This window comes from Melanotaenia boesemani, chromosome 24, assembly GCF_017639745.1.
Source record: "Melanotaenia boesemani isolate fMelBoe1 chromosome 24, fMelBoe1.pri, whole genome shotgun sequence".
NCBI lineage: Eukaryota > Metazoa > Chordata > Actinopteri > Atheriniformes > Melanotaeniidae > Melanotaenia > Melanotaenia boesemani.
Genome location: NC_055705.1, coordinates 14,924,223 through 14,944,211, shown reverse-complemented (window position 1 = coordinate 14,944,211; position 19,989 = coordinate 14,924,223). Strand labels below are relative to the sequence as shown.

General features: G+C 37.6%; 2 protein-coding genes and 2 long non-coding RNA genes across 5 annotated transcripts; 1 reads left to right on the top strand and 3 right to left on the bottom strand.

The window, feature by feature from the left end:
- Positions 1-336: 336 nt before the first annotated feature.
- Positions 337-1,983, bottom strand: LOC121635685. Its single transcript, XR_006009512.1, has 3 exons — positions 1,896-1,983; positions 727-787; positions 337-470 (listed from the first exon to the last, which is right to left on the bottom strand). It is a non-coding gene; the product is annotated as an uncharacterized LOC121635685 (long non-coding RNA).
- A 3,654-nt stretch (positions 1,984-5,637) lies between these two features.
- LOC121635686 lies at positions 5,638-7,762 on the bottom strand. Of its 2 annotated transcripts, XR_006009513.1 has the most exons (4): positions 7,701-7,762; positions 6,917-7,053; positions 6,255-6,354; positions 5,641-5,699 (listed from the first exon to the last, which is right to left on the bottom strand). It is a non-coding gene; the product is annotated as an uncharacterized LOC121635686 (long non-coding RNA). The 2 variants fall into 2 exon arrangements; XR_006009514.1 differs by lacking the exon at positions 6,255-6,354 and having other exon boundaries at positions 5,638-5,699.
- A 6,173-nt stretch (positions 7,763-13,935) lies between these two features.
- On the bottom strand, positions 13,936-16,904 carry LOC121635677 (probable G-protein coupled receptor 34). Its single transcript, XM_041978960.1, has 2 exons — positions 16,371-16,904; positions 13,936-16,294 (listed from the first exon to the last, which is right to left on the bottom strand). Exons 1-2 carry the CDS (start codon positions 16,895-16,897, stop codon positions 15,784-15,786), a joined length of 1,038 nt encoding a protein of 345 aa, XP_041834894.1. The 5' UTR covers positions 16,898-16,904; the 3' UTR covers positions 13,936-15,783.
- Positions 16,905-16,944: 40 nt separating this feature from the next.
- On the top strand, positions 16,945-17,921 carry LOC121635190. The gene is made up of 3 exons (XM_041978274.1): positions 16,945-16,949; positions 17,204-17,831; positions 17,895-17,921. The coding sequence occupies exons 1-2, from the start codon at positions 16,945-16,947 to the stop codon at positions 17,826-17,828; spliced, it is 630 nt and encodes a 209-aa protein (XP_041834208.1). The 3' UTR covers positions 17,829-17,831; positions 17,895-17,921.
- Positions 17,922-19,989: the final 2,068 nt, after the last annotated feature.

The following is a 19,989-nucleotide window of genomic DNA, read 5'->3' as shown; positions in this document are numbered from 1 at the left end:
TTTATGTGGTTTTCATTATGACCAGATTGTATTTAGTTCATGAGCAGACAACGAACATTTCAGCTTTTTGTGGGTGGTGATGTAGATTAAGCAACACCTACGAAGTGAACAGGACGCTTATTTTCACATTTGATTTTAACACCAACTTTGTCATTGCTACCAATGTATGTACAAGGTTTAGTAGAAGTCCTTGTACATAAAACAACATGAAATTCAGGGGTTGTGATCTCACCGTTTTTTACGTTTTCACACAATTTATTAATGTTGTCAATTTTTGTAAGGATGAAATGATTTTTTTCCTTGCATTCGTTTTGTTTATTGATCTTTTTCTTCTCAATCTCTTTAGTGCAGTCTACAGGATTCATTTTCTCACAGACGTGTTTCCTTTGGAAGTCCTTGTATGTTTGTGAGAGAACAGCAGAAAAGAGCAGCACCAGCAGCAAACAAAGAATCTGCATCTTCATCATTTCCTGGTGGAAAAAAAACATGAATATTTTTCTCTTAATGGTTTTGATTCAGTTTTTTGTTCTACTGTTAATCTGTTTCTAAATCTTTTAGCTCTATAATAAAAACATATTCCAGATATTGTGTCTGCTTTTCCTTGATGCCTTCATGACAGCTCCAGTCCAGTCTGCTCGTACTTGTTAAATGTTTAAATCAGAGTAGAAATGCTGCTCTACGGCTTACCAAGCACATGTAATGACATTTCCAAGTGAAGTCACTTACCAGATTTGTCTGTGTGACTGAGGAGTGGTTGTTTGGTTCACCTGCAGTGGTTCAAGACCCTCTGTAACCACACACACCATGAACACAGTTCAATCATCTGTCAACTGAAGTGCATCTGGTAATTCTCATTAATCAGAGGTTGTTCTTTCATTGTTTCTACTCTCAACTTTTGCATGATCGGATCACACAGTTCTGATGTGTTTTTGCATTTTTCTAACAATGTCTACACATGAACATCTGTTTTACATTTCTCTTTGTTTAATGGGACACATGCTTCATCATTATCATCATCGGAGTGATCTGCAAACAAATGGGTCTTAATTATATGGCAGGCTGGAGATGGACGTTAACATCTCAAATGTTGCTGAGATCTCTACATTTATACCCTACAGAAAATTCTTGTCCATTAGTTTTTCCTCCGACATCTTATCATCTGAAAAATCTGGTCAGGTCTGTACCTGGTCAACCTGGTTAAAAAGTCTGTTTGTAACATACACCTGGTTTTTAAAAATGCCTGGTCAATGTTCAAACATAAAGTACCGGCTTACCATAAAGAAAAAACATAACATATTTTGATTTTAAATACCAGCCCAGTCACCAGGAAATGAGGTAACTTTAACTTTTCTAAAGAACTTCCTGGTAGTTTGAAGGATTAAGATTACCTTGGAACAAAACTGCCAACAACTACATTGTCAAGTGGTGGTAAATCAGATTTAAACCATCACCATGTAAATATAAATATAGTCTGTGAGGTTTTTTTCTTTTGCACTGTCAATTATATATATATATATATATATATATATATAGTATATATATTTATATCTTTTATATTTATAATGCTACATATTTTTTGCTTTTCTTAGACTTTTCTCGTAAATAATTTATATTGCACCTTCTTGTTGTGATGCATGTTCACCTTATTCTGTCTGCTTTCTGCACTTTATTCTATAACAAGAGCTGCTGTAACAAGTGAATTTCTCCACTGTGAGATAATAAAATCTAATCTAATCTAATCTAATCTTAAAGAATTATGATTAACGTCTCCGATCAGTAATGTAAACAATTAATAACTACATGGTTAATTACCCATGCAGCATTTGTGTTTTATTACCGCTATAAGAAATCAGCCTAACTTAAAATTTAAGAAAATAATGTTAATAATCTTTTACCTGAATTAAATAAGTGAGAAATCTTCTGAAAAAGAGTCAAAAAAGAGAAAGAAGTCTTCAGCTTTTTCAGCAGGTTAATAAGTTTTCCTCTAGCAAAGCAAAGATCTCTTTCTTTTCAGCTTACATGTCCTTAAATACACAAAGAGGAGAAGGAGGAGTTTTGTTACAAACCTGTCCAATGCCTTGTTTCCAAGTAGGAGTTAAGAAATCATTCACATGTTACTAAAAGTACATAAAAAAACAATGATTTTATGCTCCAGTGATCAAAAGTGATAAAAGCACATATTTAATGTCACAAACACAAGACTGTACAGTCACATTTGTAAATCACTGTCTTTGTAGCTGAAGGTGTTATGAAATGTGACGACTGCCTTGTAGAAACTATGCAGGGTGAAAATAAATTCCTTATTCCAGGAACTCTGCACAGTTTCATGAGAAAAGAAGCAGGAAGCAAAATAAATATACTTAACTACAAATATGAGGCTCATATCAGTATGAGGAAGAAAAGGTAGAAAAGACTTTACCCTTTAAAGCCCGACCCAAGAAAAGTTAGATTTTAAAATAAATAAATAAATAAATAAATAAATAAAGTTTTTTTATAATTATGATTTATTACCATGTTATGTATTTAAATTATTGTAGTGTCGTCCTCTCTGTCCTGGTATCAGAAACTGTATTTATCAACATTACATATGGCATTACAGGGTAAAAGTGTGAGAACTGAGCTTCCCCTTCCAGTTCCTCTCTGGACATGTCCTGGTCAGTACTGGGACTGCTTGGGAATAACAGGTGCTGTAAGATTTTGCACTTCTCTCTATAAACAGCAGAGAGCGCTGCTGCTGAGTCAATTGCAGGAAAAAAATCAGAAAATTGACATTTTTTTCTGTATAATTTCATGTCTTAATGCTTCTAAACAACAAAGAGGCTCCAGTTTTTCCTGTTTTTCCTGACATCAGTCTGACTGTATTCCTCGTGTTTAAGATACAGAGCTGCTTAAACCTTCACATCTTTACATTAATCCTCAATTATTTTGATATGACTTGTAAAAGTCTCTTAATGAGCATGATTTTACAAAGAATTTTTCTCCTTTCTCTGCCTTTGATGTTATGTTTTACTGTGCGTGAGACAGCGTTCACACGGATACATCTCACTGTTTCTTCAACTGTGGATTAGAGATTCAATCTAAGCGCAAACCAAAGAAGGGAAGTAATTTCAAAAGTTGCCACATTTCCAGCTTTTTACACTGAAAAAAAGCTCAAGACTGGACAGGAAGAAGATCATGAAAAACCCCACTGAAAAGCGATATAAGAATTCCATGCAGCGATGATCCATCTCATTCTTTATTTCATATTAAAGCAAACTTACAGAAATACATTTTCCTTCTCGCGGAGCAGCAATATACTTTTTACAAGTAATCATGCAGGATTCAAAGTGCGAGAATTTAACGGCAACAACAGACATCTATATGTACAAGCATGAAATAAACTGCAGGAAGGTGTCAAGGTTGCGTGACGTGGATGAGGATCCAAATGTAGGCTGAGGAAGAGGCAGGAGGCAGACGGTTTGCAGGAATAAATGATGACATAGACGACACATAAGCGAGGCATGAAGGCTATGTCCACATGGCACTGAAGCCGGTTCAGGTGTGAAAATGGTGGCGAAATCTAGTAGAAAGGCTTCAACATCACCGCTGTAATACATACTACAGGCTGTGGGGGGCGCTAAAGAGTAACAATGCTAGAGCAAAACAACGCATGCGCAGATAAATGCTCACTGCGTGTTTCAGAAAGTACACATTGGAAGCAGAGAAGAAAACTGAGGATTTACTGCGAGGCAAAAAAGAAACATTTCTTTGGACTAATAAAGAAGTCGAGCTTCTTCAAAAAATGCTTGACTACAAAGCATCAAAACTCAAGGAAGGGTGGATTGGGAATGGGCGTGTGTTCGTCACATTGACGTCATATCCTCGAGTTGTGCGGCTTTGCCGTACGCACAGTACCGCAGACGGTAGCGGACTCAAACCGATCCACTTTGGTACCTGGCTTCAGACATCAAAACTACCAAACAAAATCCCACTCATCATAACAGAAGAGCATCATTTTAATTTTTATGGTGTTGTCCACTGAAATATATGTTGTTATATGAGTCTCTGCGTTGATTCTGATGATGATGATGCAGCAGCACTAATGAATTATTTTATAACAACAAACTTTCATATTTGAGCAGAATCATGAAGTCCCACTGAGATCTCTTCACTGATGTGTCTGATCTCTGCAGACGAGTCTCAAACTGCATTTCCATTACCCCTAGAATTGTGCAAAACCTAAATATCACAATAAAAGAACTGGTAATGGAAACACCTACGTGTCAAAAAAAAAAAAAATCAAATATCCCTAAAAAAGTTTTTGGTGTGACGAGTAGATATAGAAGTATATCACAAAAATATAACGGAAACACTTTTTTTCATGTCACAGGACGTGACGTAGGGGGTCACGTGATCAGGTGATGCAGCGTGAATGGATGGAGGACATGTTTAACAAGGAATTAGAAATCTCCTTCCTCATCAAAGTGGAGTCTCAAAGGATGAGATTAATGAGAATTACGGCTTACATGCTAAATTGTATTTTGTCAAAGTTTTACAAATATTGCTTTTATTTAGCAAAAAAAAAAAAATTGTAATGGAAACACAACTTCGGAGAGTTTCTCCCTCAATATGTTATTATTGAAATGTAGAAGCTTCATGCAGGTTCATATCAACTAACTGTACGCTTGTACAAAATGTACCAGATGTGCACATCGAGTAAGGATGGTGAAAAAAGATAGCATCACATCAGATACAGCTGAAGAATATCAAGGTTCACTATGTTTTCATTGAAGTGAACAGGTAAACCTCCTTCACATCTCACTTCAACATATCTATTAGTGAGCTCATTTCCTTTATACAGACACTTGGGTTTCCTAGCCTTCTTATTCTTTAGTTTACACACAACAATCCTGAACTTTTCTTTGCTACGTGTCATTTGAGTTTTTTTATCATGTTCTCCATTACCCTTGCAAATGGATTTGACTTTTTCTGGATTACTGAGGATGAAAGTATTGGTTTGCTTACAGCTGTTGTCATTATTGTAGATTTTCTTACTTTTCATTACTGAATCACATTTTTTGGCAGTCATTTTTTGGTTTATATGCTGTCTATTAAACTTCTCATAACGCTCCTGTGTACGTTTATTGTTCGTGGTTTCATGGGTGAGTTTTTTCTTTTCTGGATTTTGGTTGCCTCTCCATTGTGAGAACCCCGTGGCAAAGAGCAGCACCAGCAGCAGACAGGCAAACAGGATCCTCATGTTTCCCTGGTGAGAGACAAAAGACCAAATTCACTAGATTTTGAATGTGTGCAACAAAGACTCTAGCAGAGAGATGATTGGCAATATGTTTGGAGTAAACTTCTGAGCGTGGAAACTCACCATGACTTATAGCGACAACTTTGAGCTTCATAAAATGACTCATGTTCACAGTTCATTTCAGATCAAGTTTGAGCATGTGTGAGCTAGATTAGCACTGCAATGTTTTTTTCTGATTCAGTAATTAATGCGTAACAAAGAAAGTCCTTTGGGAACACTTATTAAAATACCCAGTAACTTGTACTCCAACAGCATTAAAAGTTTACTTTTGTTTAATATTAAAATCCATCATGGATACTTTGTAATGAGAAATAAATCACATCTCTAGCGGTGGCTTAGACTTACTTTGATTAGTTAGCTTGTTCACCCACGGCACTTCAGTCAGAAACACTTGGAAATGAAGCTGAAAGGAAAAACAAAATTACAGGTTTTATGTAAACATGAAACACTGTTCAGACAGTTGTGGTTGTCAGTGTGCTCTAGGTTTGCACCACTGACTTGTCTCTTTAAAATCCAGTTTGTGGTTTTACATTTGTGATCTTTACGCCACTGGACTCCAAAATGTAATGCAAGTGTCTAATATTAGCTCTACTGCGAAGCACAGACCAGGAATTCAGATAAATTTCAGTTTTTAACATTTAATAAAACTTTATTGTCCACTTGCATGAAAATTGCACTGTAGTACCAAATCAAGAATCATTACAAAAAACATCACAGTCACTAAAAAAACAACAAAATATCTTTAAAACATAGAATCTGTAAAAAAAAAAAAAAGACCTTAAAATTGTTTACCGTTCAATCCATTAAGATCTTACAGATAAAAACTAGCGTGATTATTCTGGTTAAGAAGTGTGATGGAACGTGGAATAAATTAATGGGCACCCTGAAGCATCCACCTGATGGGAGGCCCTGACCCTCGTCATAGAGAATATGAGAGGTTTGTGGTAAACTTACTTACCAGTTGAAGGGTCTGTGTAGACCAGCTGTTAACAAAACAGCTATTTGACCTTGTTTCAGTATCCTGGACTTCAACTGGCCAGAAAGGCCACAGCGCCAGACTAACAGAGATCATAACAATGCTAATGTTATATCTCCAGTTTGGGAAATATAAACAAACTCAACCAAACACACAACTCACCAGTGTAAGCTGCTACCCACCCAGGGCCTCGGTAAAAGTAAGGCTCTGCTCATATAAAGGAGGCAGAAGACCCATTGTGCTACAGGAGGAGACTTCTACAAAAAGCTGGATGGTAACATGACTCACGTTTCTATATCAGAGCTGATATCTTCTTTTTTTAGTTAATGCTGTTGTGGACCTTTGTCTGACATGAGATCCAGAACAGTATATGTTCTTTTTATAACACGATAACACTTAACTAAATCCTGTTTCTCACTTTATGTTTTGGTTTTGACAAAATATAATTTCAGTAGAATTAAAAAATGTAAAGACCAGAGTGATTTAGAGTAAACATACTTTCCAGTTTGGATGAGAAGGACTGATGTGACAAAAATCAGATTACATGATCAACTAATAAACTGAGAAACTGAAAATTACAGAGCAAAGCAGGTAGAGATTTACCTTTAGCTCAATAAATAAGAGTTTTAAAGAAACTTACTGACCTTATTTCTTTCCCAGGTATTAATTAGTTGGTTGGTCAGGTGGTCGGTTGGTTGACCTGCTGTGGTTTAAGCAGATTTTGGCCGTCTCAGGCACCAAGTACAGAACTTCAGCAAAGGAAATTCTCTGAATCTGTGGTCTGGTTGAATTAAAAACATCATACTAAATAGTGTTAAGATGGTCCGAAAACTATTAATATATTCAATTTGAAAGAAAGAATTAACATTAACAATTAACATTTATTCAAACAGAAACCAGTTTAAGAACAAACTATGTAAGATATGCAAGTAGATTATACACAATTACATTTAAGGCATGTTGAGAGAAGGTAAAACACTAGTTTCATACTTTGGGTTTAACATTTCTTATGAGAAAAATGCATTGCCACACATACAGCTGAGCATTATTGTAAATAAAAAGATGTCAGTGAGTCAAGTGAATGGCTGAAACACATGCAGGTGAGAAGATTTCTAGACTGGGGGTGTTTTGTATCAATGAAAGGTAAGTAGTGTTAGAAACAAGCGGCTTCAGGACCAGTGTGAGAAAAAAAAAACCCCACTGGGGTTAAAAAACCTGGTTGCAACTGACAGCTGGTTGGTAAAAGTTCAATCATACTATACCTGCTCAACATCAGGGAAAATACTTACTTTGATTAAGATTAGAACAAAACTGCCAACAGCTAGCTTATAAAGTGAGGTGAGTCTTTATTTATTATTAACCTCTAATGTAAACATAAATAGAAGAAGAAACCATTAACTGAAATAAATGAGAGAAGTCTTTTATCACCTGAAAAAGGGTCCTTATAAAGGAAGTCTTCAGCCTTTTCAGCAGATGAATGATGTTGTCTTTCAAAAGTCTGTTTCTCCTCAGCTGACATGTTCTTTAATACTCAAAGAGCTGAAGGAGGAGTTTGGTAATTAACCTATCAAAATCTTACGTTTGCCCACTGCACCAAATTAAGAAAAACTCTTCTCAGTTGATGTACAGATTATGCATAATTAGTTTAAAGAGAGCATCTATGTTGAAGAAAACACCACATAAAGTTTCCATGCTGGCCTGTGGGAACAATGCAAGCTTAAAATAAAACCTGTTTGGTTTCTTTGGACCCCTTTACCCACAGTTTTCTGAGAAGTGAAGTTAGGTGACCACAAACCAGTGGTGTTAGTTTAATGTGAATGCAGTATGACGGTGCAGAGTGTTATATATGTATATTTACAACCTATACAAGATTGAGATTATCACCAATGAAGAAAGAAGGGTTGAAAAATAAAATAAAAGGATAAAGATTCAATGTGTTTATTGTCATTTGCAAAGTAAGGAAACAAGTTTCCCTGAACAATAAAATTCTTACTTTGCCATCCATACTGAATGCCATAAAAACTGATCAAATAAAATAAAATAAAAACTTGAGATAAAAAAAACTGAGTAAATAATCTATGTACATAAATGTGCAGCGTGCTAGATAAGCTGTTGTGCCACATTCAACAATCAACAATCATTCATCACAGTCATGGGTGAACAGGGTGTAGAGAAGGGGACTGAGGACACACCCCTGTGATGTGCCAGTGTTAGTGATGATGCTGGCTGAAGTCCTGTTCCCAATCCTGACAGACTGAGGCCTGCTAGTCAGAAAGTCCTGGAGCCAGTCAGAGGATGGGGTGTAGTCCCAGAGAAAACAGTTTGTGGTTGAGCTTGTGGGGGGGTGACTGTATTGAATGCCAAGCTGTAGTCAATAAAGAGCATCCTCTTTTGGGGGAGGGGGACAATGGTAGTGGTCTTAAAGCAAGATGGACCAGTTCTCTGGTTGAATGTGTAGGTGAGAATGGCGGTCAGCTCGTTGGCACATGCTCTGACGGCTCGTCCAGGGATGTTGTCTGGCCCTGCCGCTTGCAGGGGTTGATCCTCCTCAGAGCTTTGTTTACCTGGGCTGATGAGACGACTGGTGAGGGGAAGGGGGTGTTGTTGTCCAGGTGATATGTGCATTTAAATGTATCCTTATCTCCATTCCAGATGGCCTCAAAGTCTGCAAGACAGACAAAAAGACATACACTAACCATATCCTCTCTGCTGACCTTCTTCCACAAGCACAAAAACATGTTTCAGCATCTTCATCAGAGGTTGATTTTTTTCCTGCCAGCTAATCTGTATTGTCCAAAACGTGTCTCAGAAGGCCTCGAAACATTTTTGAAAGAAGTTGGGGTTCAAAGAGCTTACTGGTTTCCTCACCAGTGACTGAATGTGTTACAGAAAAACATCTGTCCTCTCTGTCAGCTTCACACCACAACTGCAACTGTTGTGGTTACTGCAGCATTCACAGCTTGCAAATACTCCAGCCTTCTTTCACTTTGGTTGTCCAAATACATAAAGAACTAAAGGATAAGTTTTGTTACTAACCTATCCAAAGTTTATGTTCACACACAATATTAAGAAATAAATCTTTTAACAGATAAAAATGCTCATTATGTTTAATAAGCTCTAAGAGCATCTGTGTAACAGAAAGAGTTTTTATGTATTACTCAGCAGCTTGACCCACAGTTTCCTGAGAAGTGAGGTTTTAATTCAGAGTAAAAGCAGTGTGAAGGAAAATAGAAGTAATTATTTAGATTTACTATCAATATGAGATTGGTTTATTGGTTCATCTTATTAAGGAGGCAAGTGAGGAGTGAAAACATAATAAACATGTTAAACCAAAAAGAAAATGAACAAAATTTTTAGAAGTATGTGCTTATAAAAAATAAACTATTCTCTTAGTTTCTTGATGAGAAAAATAGAAGAATGAAGCCAAATATGAGATCAGTGCTGACAAATATTCAGGACACAGCAGGATTAATGATAAGGTATCAATCAGAGTCTTTGTGTTTGTGGGCCTCTCAGGCTCATAACAGCTGTGCCTAAATAATATCTACAAGGAGAGGAGGAAAATTAAACTTGTATCAAGATAAGAATATGGCAGGTTGGAAATTAAACCATAAATACCAAATATCTGAGTGTGAACTGGTAAAGTAATGATTGTAGATAACAAAAAAATGAAACTGCTTGGTTCCAACAGTTCTTTAGTTTTTATTTATGTAAGATATTAGAAGTTAATTTATAGACCAAAAAGCTTCACGTTGTCACCCAGTGAGAAAAAATGAATCAAGATACACAGATAATCATTTTATTATCACATCATAGCCCTTTGAATCAGAATTAAACTGAATCAACTTGTGAGGTGCCCAGAGACTCCCACCTCTACTATTTACACTGACTGTCTTCTCAGTTAAAGACATAACATGAAGTACTGAGTATTTTTCGGCTAAAAGGTGGATTGTGTTCAATTTCTTGTCTTTGATGGACTTTAATTGCATCAGAGGAGGTACAACTCGCCACTGCCTCACCTGGGGTTTGGTTGGAAAATACTCAACTTTGGCAATATTTACTTAATAAAATGTCAAAAATGTGTAGAGTCATTCTGAATGCATTTTTAAAACAGATCTGTGGAAAATATTCATATTTTTTATCTACTTTTTTTCTTATGTAACATGAGAGGTAAGGTACTACCTCACCTGCCCCTCCTTAATGCACGTCACTGCAGTATATGAGCTAAGGAATCCCCAAAGCAAATCATTTATATAGACCGACATTCACATAGAACTACAAGCCGCAAGTTTAGCTCTTTTCTCCCTCCTGTCCTCATCAAAACCCTCATTGCAACAGTTACAACTGGACACCTACATTAATAAAATATTAAGTTGATCTAAACAACATAGTTGTACAAGTTTGTCAGCAAATCATTTAGATGCCAGTTTACCAGAGTACATATTAAATGCCAACATCAGTATTTAATACAACAGTAAAGCAGAATACAGCAACCTCCCCGTACGTGGTTTAAGTAATATTAGAAAATGAAAAAGTCAACTCAACTTAGACAGATAAGAGACTGTCCAACCTTAAGAGGAGTTCCCAAACTTTTTCAGACAGCAAACGACCTGTGGAGGTCAGTTTGTTCCAGTAGTACACAGCAAATATTTCATCCATTAAATAATCACTATCATCACCATATTAAAAGAAACACAAACACACACTTTATATGGAGATGTGAAGAAAAATCTTAGACATCAAACATATTTAACAAACAAGCATATGTGAGAGTACAGAGGTTGGACACAATCTACACCCTTGGTTATTTATTTTTATTTTATGTTCTCACACAGACTTTGAACAGTAAATGTGTAATTGCTCTTTTTGACCACTGGAGGGCGTGTCTCTGAGCTCTCCTGGTGCAGCGTGCCGCAGCGTTAGTTCACCACTGCTGAAAACTGCAGATGCTTGTGCTTCTTGTGTTCTCTTGTCGTCTTGAAACAGCCGACCAAAATAAAACCCACAAAGACAACACACTGAGTCGTTATTCACACACACTGTGTGCAACACTTAAAAGGCTGCAACCACATAATTTACAACAAGATAAAGTACCAGGGTTTTATTTCAACTACATAAAACGTCCATGGAGAATCTCAGCTAGTGATCATCACGCTATCTTCAGATGTTCTGTTCACTTTACAGCTTGTAACACACCACACTCATTTATTAACCAGTCAACTCACTTCCTGTTGCTGCTGGTGGGGACTTTGAAGGTATCAGAAAATGTCTTCTATCTGCCCACCTCCTCCTCAAACGCATTCTGGTCCCCACTCTACTCCCCTTATCCTTTTGTAAATTATTTTTTTAAAAACTGGTTTAAATTTGGACATTCCCCGAGTGTCCCCTCCAAACTGGTCCACAATTTAACCCCAAAAACTGAAATACAAAAACCACAAAAAAGTGTTCTGAAATTACATTACTGCTGCATATTACGTTTAATATATATAATTAAAAGTAATAAATTAAAACTAATAAACATTAGAAGTAAGAACTTAAACATTATTAAAAAATATTAATTTTAATATACAATATTAATAGTTAAAATATTAATATCATTAGCAAATAATACCCTTTTAATACTTTGGAAACTTTGCAAATATCATTGAAATAAAGTATGAAGAGTTCAGGGTCCAACACTGACACCTGAGGGACGCCACAGTTAATGTCCAAATATTCACAAACTGCTTCCTTTTAGATAAAAACCTTCTGATCCATTCTAATGATTTCCCCCAATGCTGATCTAGTTTCTTCAATAATATGGGAGCTTTTTTAGATCTATGTATCTCCCCACTGAATGCTGTTTTTGGTCTTTGAATTGGTGATTTCCTCCACTGAATCGATTAATGCCATTGATGTAGCTCTGTTAGATCTAAATCCACATTGACTTTCAGTGAGTAATTTATGTTTTTTCTATGAATTTGTCCAGTCGGTTATTGAAAAGTTTTTCTAGAATTTTGGAGAATTGAGATGGAAATGAAACAGGTCTGTACTTTGCTAAATGGTGTTTTTTCCCCCAGTTTTGTAGAAAGGTATGACCTTTGTTATTTTCATTTTGTCTGGAAATGAACCGGTTTGAAATCAAAGTTACAGATGTATGTAAATGGTTTTGAAATCCCCTTATTTACTCTTTACACGGACACCTGATACTGCTCCGTGTAAATTTATTTTTTTTATCACATTTCAGATCATTTTGGCTGGTGAAATAGATGACACATAGGTTTCATGAAATGCCCTCTAGGTGAACAGAACTTTTATTTTCACATTTGATTTTAAGGCAAGCTTTCAAACCTCTGTATGCACAAGGTTTAGAAGACGTCACTCTACATACATATGTCAAATTCACGGGTTGTGTTCAGCATGTTTCTGACATTTCTGCAGAATTTAAGAAGGTTGTCAATGCTTGTAATGATGAAAGTGTTTATTGCCTTGCATTGGCTTGGTCTATTGACCATCCTATCCATTTCATTAGTGCACTCACTACGTTGCATCCAGCCATGGATGAGTTGCCTTATGAATTTGTTGGGATGTATTGGGATGAGGGAACAGCAGGAAAGAACAGCACCAGCAGCAAACAAAAACAAGCTTCTCCTTTATGGTTTTCACCAAGCACATGCGATGCAAACATTTTCAAGCAAAATCACATACCTGATTTTTTTCTGTTGGTTCTGAGTGGTTGTTTGGTTCACTTGCAGTGGTTTAAGTCCCTTTGTAACCATATACATCAAAAAATTAGGAATGCAATGTGTTTCATAGTTGTATCACACATTTAGGGGCCTTTTCCAGAAAGAAGCTTATGTTGAAACTCAGAGTGTGTTAACCCTGAGCTGAGGGAGGAAAGGCAAGTCTTGTCCTGAGTTTACCATCAAAACAGATTCAGGGTATCTTCCAACAAATTATATAGATATTAAAAATAAATAAATACAATTACTTTATTAGGTTGTTAAGTTAGAATAAGTTTTATTCTGTGTGTTTTAATAGAATTTTTATTAATTTGACATTTGCTTTGTGGTAAATTTTTTATGTAAATATTTTCTAATTTGTATTTTCTTTTTTTTTTGTATTTGTATACATTTCTTATTTTCAGCTTTGTTTGTACAAAGTTAGCTTATATAATATATAATTATTTGAGAATTTTGTTTACCCCCCCCAAGCTCTTGGAAATTGTTCTCACAAAAGCAGAATGCACAGTAGATCTGCCTCTAGAAAACCTGAAAAACTTCTTTAGTCTATATTTAAGTGTCCTGGAGGAGGCGCTGCTGCTCTAACTTAGGGGCAGAGGAGTTGAGTGTGTCGTAATTTTCTCCTCACATTCCCCTCACTGTAAAATATGTACTGATAAACACATAACTGTTTGAATTTAGATTTATTAAAAGAGATATAAAAAAGAAAGAGTTAGGGTTGTACATGTGGCAAGGCTGTGGCAGTTCATATTTAAACCCACCAGAGAAAAGGACAACTGGATACTCCAGTTAAAAAAAAAAAAAAAAAAAAAAAAAAAAAAAAACACACACACACAGGCTTGAACAATGCACCAGGGCAGATGGATGCACAATTTAACAATTTTATTTACACATGAAGTAAAATCACAATTAAAACGATCCTTACAGTTAAATCTCCTTTTACTAAGCAGCAAGTGGGTGGTCCGACTGGGAGTTGCAACCTTAAACACAATGAGAGGGTTAACACATGCAAAAAAATAACCACAAAACATGGTGCCCTCTGAATAAATGAAAGAAAATACAACACAAGCAGTAACTCCAGGTAATCATCTTTAGTGCCACACCCACTACCCCAGGACACAGTCAGGACAAATTGTTGAACTGTGTAAAAAAAAAAACAAGCCCTGAACAAAACAGCAGTGTCCTCTGCCAGAATGTGATGCCCCTCAATGCGCGCTCGTTTGTCTGGCTATGAGAATACACACCCACAAATCTAGGTTACTGATAACAATCAAGGATCACCCTTAATGGAACCAGATTCTCACCCGTGTATAGGTTCCCACAGGAGGAGGAATTAAGCAGATACACTACTGCCAATGATCTTCCCCTTACTCGGCTGCCAAATGACTCCTGCGGTTAACCTGCCCAGGGTAACACCAACCTGATCAGCTGTCCACCCAACTGCAAAAAGTCCAAAGTGAGCATAAAACTGCCAGCACCTAACACAGACAGAAGTGACAAAGTACACATGGTGTTAGCAGCTAACGCTCAGCAACCTCTGCCATGACAGCTAGAGGTCCACCAGGACCACCCAGAAACAAGGGAGTGCACACCGACCAGCAAGAGCTTACTAAATATACAGGCCCTCAGCTCCCCCCCAAGTCACTGCTGGAAAGTGCAATTTAGAAGAGGGGGCGAGGTGAAAACCTTTTCCACCACACATAGAAACACTTATACATATAAAATACATATAAATTGTCAATGTTCCTAGAAGACAAAAAGCTTTGACATATGTCTCAGTGGTTTTATGTCAGCAGTACTGGACAGCAGATTTAGATAAATATTCCACATCTGTTTACTGCTTTATCTGCTGGTTAACCAGATTAATCCACTGATAGATATGAAATGAACCTTCGCCTTCTCTCCAGAACTGAAATGAAGAATTCATCATGTGATCATTTCACCTACACAGCCCATGAAGACATCATTTTTCTGGAACACAGACATCAGCTGATGTGATAGAATCCATCAAAATGGTCCTGCTTCTGTACATTTACAATAGACCATAGTCTGTGGTGGGTCTGCATTCACATTGGCATAAAATCTGCATATTAGTCACGTCTGACGGAGCTGCAGTGCACACATGGATTAAAGTAAAGCATTCATGTTTGGTCTATTTTGCAGGCTTATTAGCTCCCACATTAGCACACATAACCTGAGCACAGTAGGCACCGCCGTGCTCAACAAAAACCAGATGTTTTGAAAATAACAGTAAGTTTGAGAATTAAATCACTTCTTATGTATGCATTTAAAAAGAAGTCCAAAACTAAACTGACGATGTAGACCAGAGTTTTTTTAATATGTATTTTAGAAGTGGATTTAGTCGTGTCAGATCTACTGATTACAGAGTGATAGAGCAGAAGATGAGACAAGAGTCAACGTTAGACTGACTTTAACTGGTGGAAAAGAGCTCAGAAATGAGACAGGATGTAAGATGGATGCTGAATAAACCGTTGCTAGGGGGCGCAAAAGTGCAAAGATCTGACAAAGGTCAGTGCTGCTGCTATAAGTCTGAAAAATTTCAGAAATTTGTTTTAATAGAACAGATGATCCTCCAGAGAATTGGCAGCAAATGAGTGCGTGTGCGGATAACTCCTAATCATGCTTTTGTCTCATTTTGGCTGACACGCCAAGGACTCTGGAGTATTTCCCATCATGAGAACTGGTCTGTTCTCGGAGGCTCTCACTGAGAATGTAAGACGAGGGAAATCTCATTGGAATATACTGTCATGCTGATTAAATTTTCATGTTTAACGGTACTCTTCTAATCTAATCTTCGAATGGTTCTCATAGGAGGTGGTGCTCTCACTGATGGCAACATCATGCACACAAAACACTCGTTTCACTATGTGCAGCATCTCCTTTCTCACTGAGGAGGATAACAGGAAATATAAGATGGGGTCCAGGCAGCTGTTGGAGGCAGTAAATAACAACGCAACATTGTTGGTTATGTCTGCCAGGTTAATCAAGAAACAGGAGCTTTCTGTGATCTGTGTCACAATGTAGACGATTCTGAACATGTGAAAGGGGACAAAACAGAAGGTGAAGACGAAGAGGATGAAGAATGACTTCTTGGCGCTTCGAGCGTAGCGAGGTGCGTTGGGCATTTCTGGTCTCTCTTTTGATTTCCTCAGGAGCTTCAGGGCGATCTTGCCATAAGATACCATCAGAGCTATGAATACAATCCAGAAGATTACCAGCCCCAACATGTTGATGTAGGCTCTCCACTTTGCATCTAGGAGCTTCTTGTAGTGGAAACACCTGGAAACACCAAAAAATGTAATGACATTGTTTCATTTAACAGCAACACACAGAAAATGGAAGGTTAGATGTTTACCTATTATCTGGGTCTGACGGTTTCCACATGTAGGTAGAGAATGTCAATGCTGAGACACCAAACCAGACAACAGCACAGACAATACGGGCTGAGTTTAAGGAAAAAAGCCATCGCTGCATCCCTACGCTGCAATTGATCTTCAAGTAGCGATTCACGCTGATCAGTCCCAGCAGGATGATGCTGATATACATGTTTGTGTAGAAGAGGAAGCTTACTATTGTACACAGGGTAGGATTCATATCCCAGGTGCCATTATGGGTGTGATAGAAAATCCGAAATGGCAGACAGATAACCAGCAGCAGGTCGGCAAAAACAAGGTTGATGAGAAACACATGAATAGAGTTCTTCTTCTTTTTAACCGAAAAGAAGACCCACAGAGCCACCATGTTTCCAGGAAAACCCAGAGTGCAGATCACGGAGTAGACCACCGCTAGCGGGACATGGAGCAATATGTGGGTACATTCATCTTGTGAGGTAGAGCTTTCGTTGGCAGGCACAATGCTGTGAGTGGGAGTTGGGTTGGCCATGTTTGTTCTGATCCTCAATCCTGCTGACAGATGAAGAAAAGAGTGAAATGTTGTATAGCAATTGAAGTTATTCTGGTTTCTTAAGAAAGAGTTGGCCTTTCTCAAGTAGTTTAAGTCTGTTCTTTTGGCTTCACTTTACAGCAACTCTACATAAGTTTATGACCTTAAGACTGTGCTTATGTATTTGTTACATACATTTCGTGTACATTACAATTCAAAGTGCTTTACATAAAGTATTAGAAGCATTACAGAAGGAAGGAATAATGAGCTAATTTTAAAGTCTACAGGAGGGAGGTTTGTCTACAGGAGGGAGGTCTCCCACCTGGAGGTCTGGTGCCAGGAGAACCATCTCCTGTTAAATGTCAGCAAAACAAAAGAGCTGATAGTGGACTTCAGGAAACAGCCGAGGAGCCTCCATCCACTCCTCATCAGTGGCTCTGAGGTGGAACGTGTGGACACTTTCAGGTACCTGGGAGTGACCATATCACAAGACCTGACCTGGACTCAACACATCACAACAACTGTAAAGAAGGCCAGACAGCGTCTGTTCCTCCTCAGACGACTGAGAGACTTTAAGCTCCCTCTCAGGGTGCTCAAGAACTTTTACACCTGCACCATTGAGAGCATCCTGTATGGGAGCATCACCATGTGGATGGGGAACTGCACAAAGCAGGACCTCTTGGCCCTAAAAAGGGTGGTCCGAGCAGCTGAGCGGACCACCAGAACAACTCTCCCCAACCTGCAGGACATTTATGTGGAACGTTGCAGGTCAAGGGCTAAGAGGATCCTCAGTCAGCCCAGCCACCCCGCACACTCTCTCTTCTCTCCACTGCCATCAGGCCGGCGCTTCCGCTGCCTGAGGACTAAGACTGAGAGGCTGAAGAAGAGTTTCTTCCCCCTGGCTGTCCGCTTGCTCAACTCTGAGCACTGAACAAAACAAAAGCCACTTCTCACTCCTATTTGCACATGTAAATATGAATGTAAATATACATAAATATGCTGCTATTCTTTTATCTTATTTAAAAGAAAAGATTTATCTTTTTTATTCTATTCTATTTTATTCTATTTTATAAATATTTAGCTTATTCTTATTCTTCCTATTCTTAAAGGATGCAGGTACAGAATACACATTTCACTGTACAATTGTACTATGTATAACTGTGCATGTGACAAATAAACCTCTTTGACTTTGACTTTTAAAAAAATGCACATGTCAACACTGTAGAGTCTCAACATTTGAGTGAATAATGTTAAAAAAAACCTTTTTTGAATTAAATGTGAGAAGTTTTTTTCACCTGAAAAAGAGTCCATAAAAATGAAGTCCTCACCTTTTTCAGCGTGACTGAGGGGGTGTTTTGTATCAATGAAAGGTAAGTAGTGTTAGAAACAAGCGGCTTCAGGACCAGTGTGAGAGAAAAAAAAAACCCACTGGGGTTATAAAGCCTGGTTGCGACTGACAGCTGGTTGGTAAAAGTTCAATCATACTATACCTGCTCAACATCAGAGAAAATACTAACTTTGATTAAGATTAGAACAAAACTGCCAACAGCTAGCTTATGAAGTGAGGTGAGTCTTTATTTATTATTAACCTCTAATGTAAACATAAATAGAAGAAGAAACAATTACCTGAAATAAATGGAATAAAGGAAGTCTTCAGCCTTTTCAGCAGATGAATGATGTTGTCTTTCAAAAGTCTGTTTCTCCTCAGCTGACAAGTTCATTAATACACAAAGAGCTGAAGGAGGAGTTTGGTAATTAAACTATCAAAAGCTTACGTTTGCCCACTGCACCAAATTAAGAAAAACTCTTCTCAGTTGATGTGCAGATTATGCATAATTAGTTTAAAGAGAGCATCTATGTTGCAGAAAAAAACCACAAAGTTTCCATCCTGGCCTGTAGAAATCATGCAAGTTTAAAATAAAACCTGTTTTTTTTTTTTCTTGACACATTTACCCACAGTTTTCTGAGAAGTGAAGTTAAGCAACCACAAATTAGTGGACTTAGTCAGAGTGAAAGCAGTATGATGGTGCAATCAAAGTATTATATTATATATGTATATTTAAATCAAATCAAATCATATTTTATTTATAGAGCACTTTTCATGCACAAAGTAGCACAAAGTGCTGTACACAATAAAAACAAATTAAGCATATTAAAAACAAAATTTTAAAGCCTTCACACATCACAGAAGATAACAAAAAGTAAAAAGGCACAATCACACACAAACTCACCCACATACAAACAAAGTGCATACCCTCCCCCCACCCGGCCATACCCTGTTCTGTACAAAAATTAACTTAGTTTCTTTAAAGGAAGTGTGGAGGAATCAAGACAGTCGAGAGAGCACTGTTCACAAAATATTCAGGCAATTGTTGGCAATTCTTGTAATTATGAAAGTGTTTACTGCCATGTGTTGGACTATCTTGCTGATCTCATGAGTACATTCATTTCCTTGCTATGCATTGCTTTCTGAATATGTCTGAAATGAGAGAACAGCAGGAAAGAACACTAGCAACAAAAAAAGCAAACTGGGTCTTCATAGTTTCTGTTTACCCGTCGTTTCTTAACGTTTCTAATTCAGTTTTTAGCTGTGCTGAAACTTTGTTTCTAAAAGCCTCCTTCACATTTCTGCTTGCCCCCTCATTTATGCATTCCTAGAGCTGACCTTCATTTAATCTGTCTTTTCTTGATGCCCTTGTGTTAAGAAGTGCTGTTCTGTGGCTTAACCAACATGTCTAATGACAACAAAGAAGCGATTGTTGTGTTTCAAGTCTCCAATAACACTCTTTTTTTTAGCAGAACTGGGTTTAGATGTGGGATTCATCAGCTGATCATTTGAGATGACTGATCATCCAATAAAACTCCATTCTCCAAGTTCACTTAGATTTGAGAGAAAGATGGGACAGACCACATTGCTTTGGGCCTTCCCTCTTCTATCCTGCAGACCAGGGGTGGTGTTCAGAGAGGTTTTTGATAAGACGGCCCAAACATCTGCCAGATTACAGAGACAGCAATCTGCCACCACTCTGGTGGCCTTCTGCAAAGAGTTAAAGCCCACCATCGCTGAACTAGACAATGCAGCATATGTACAT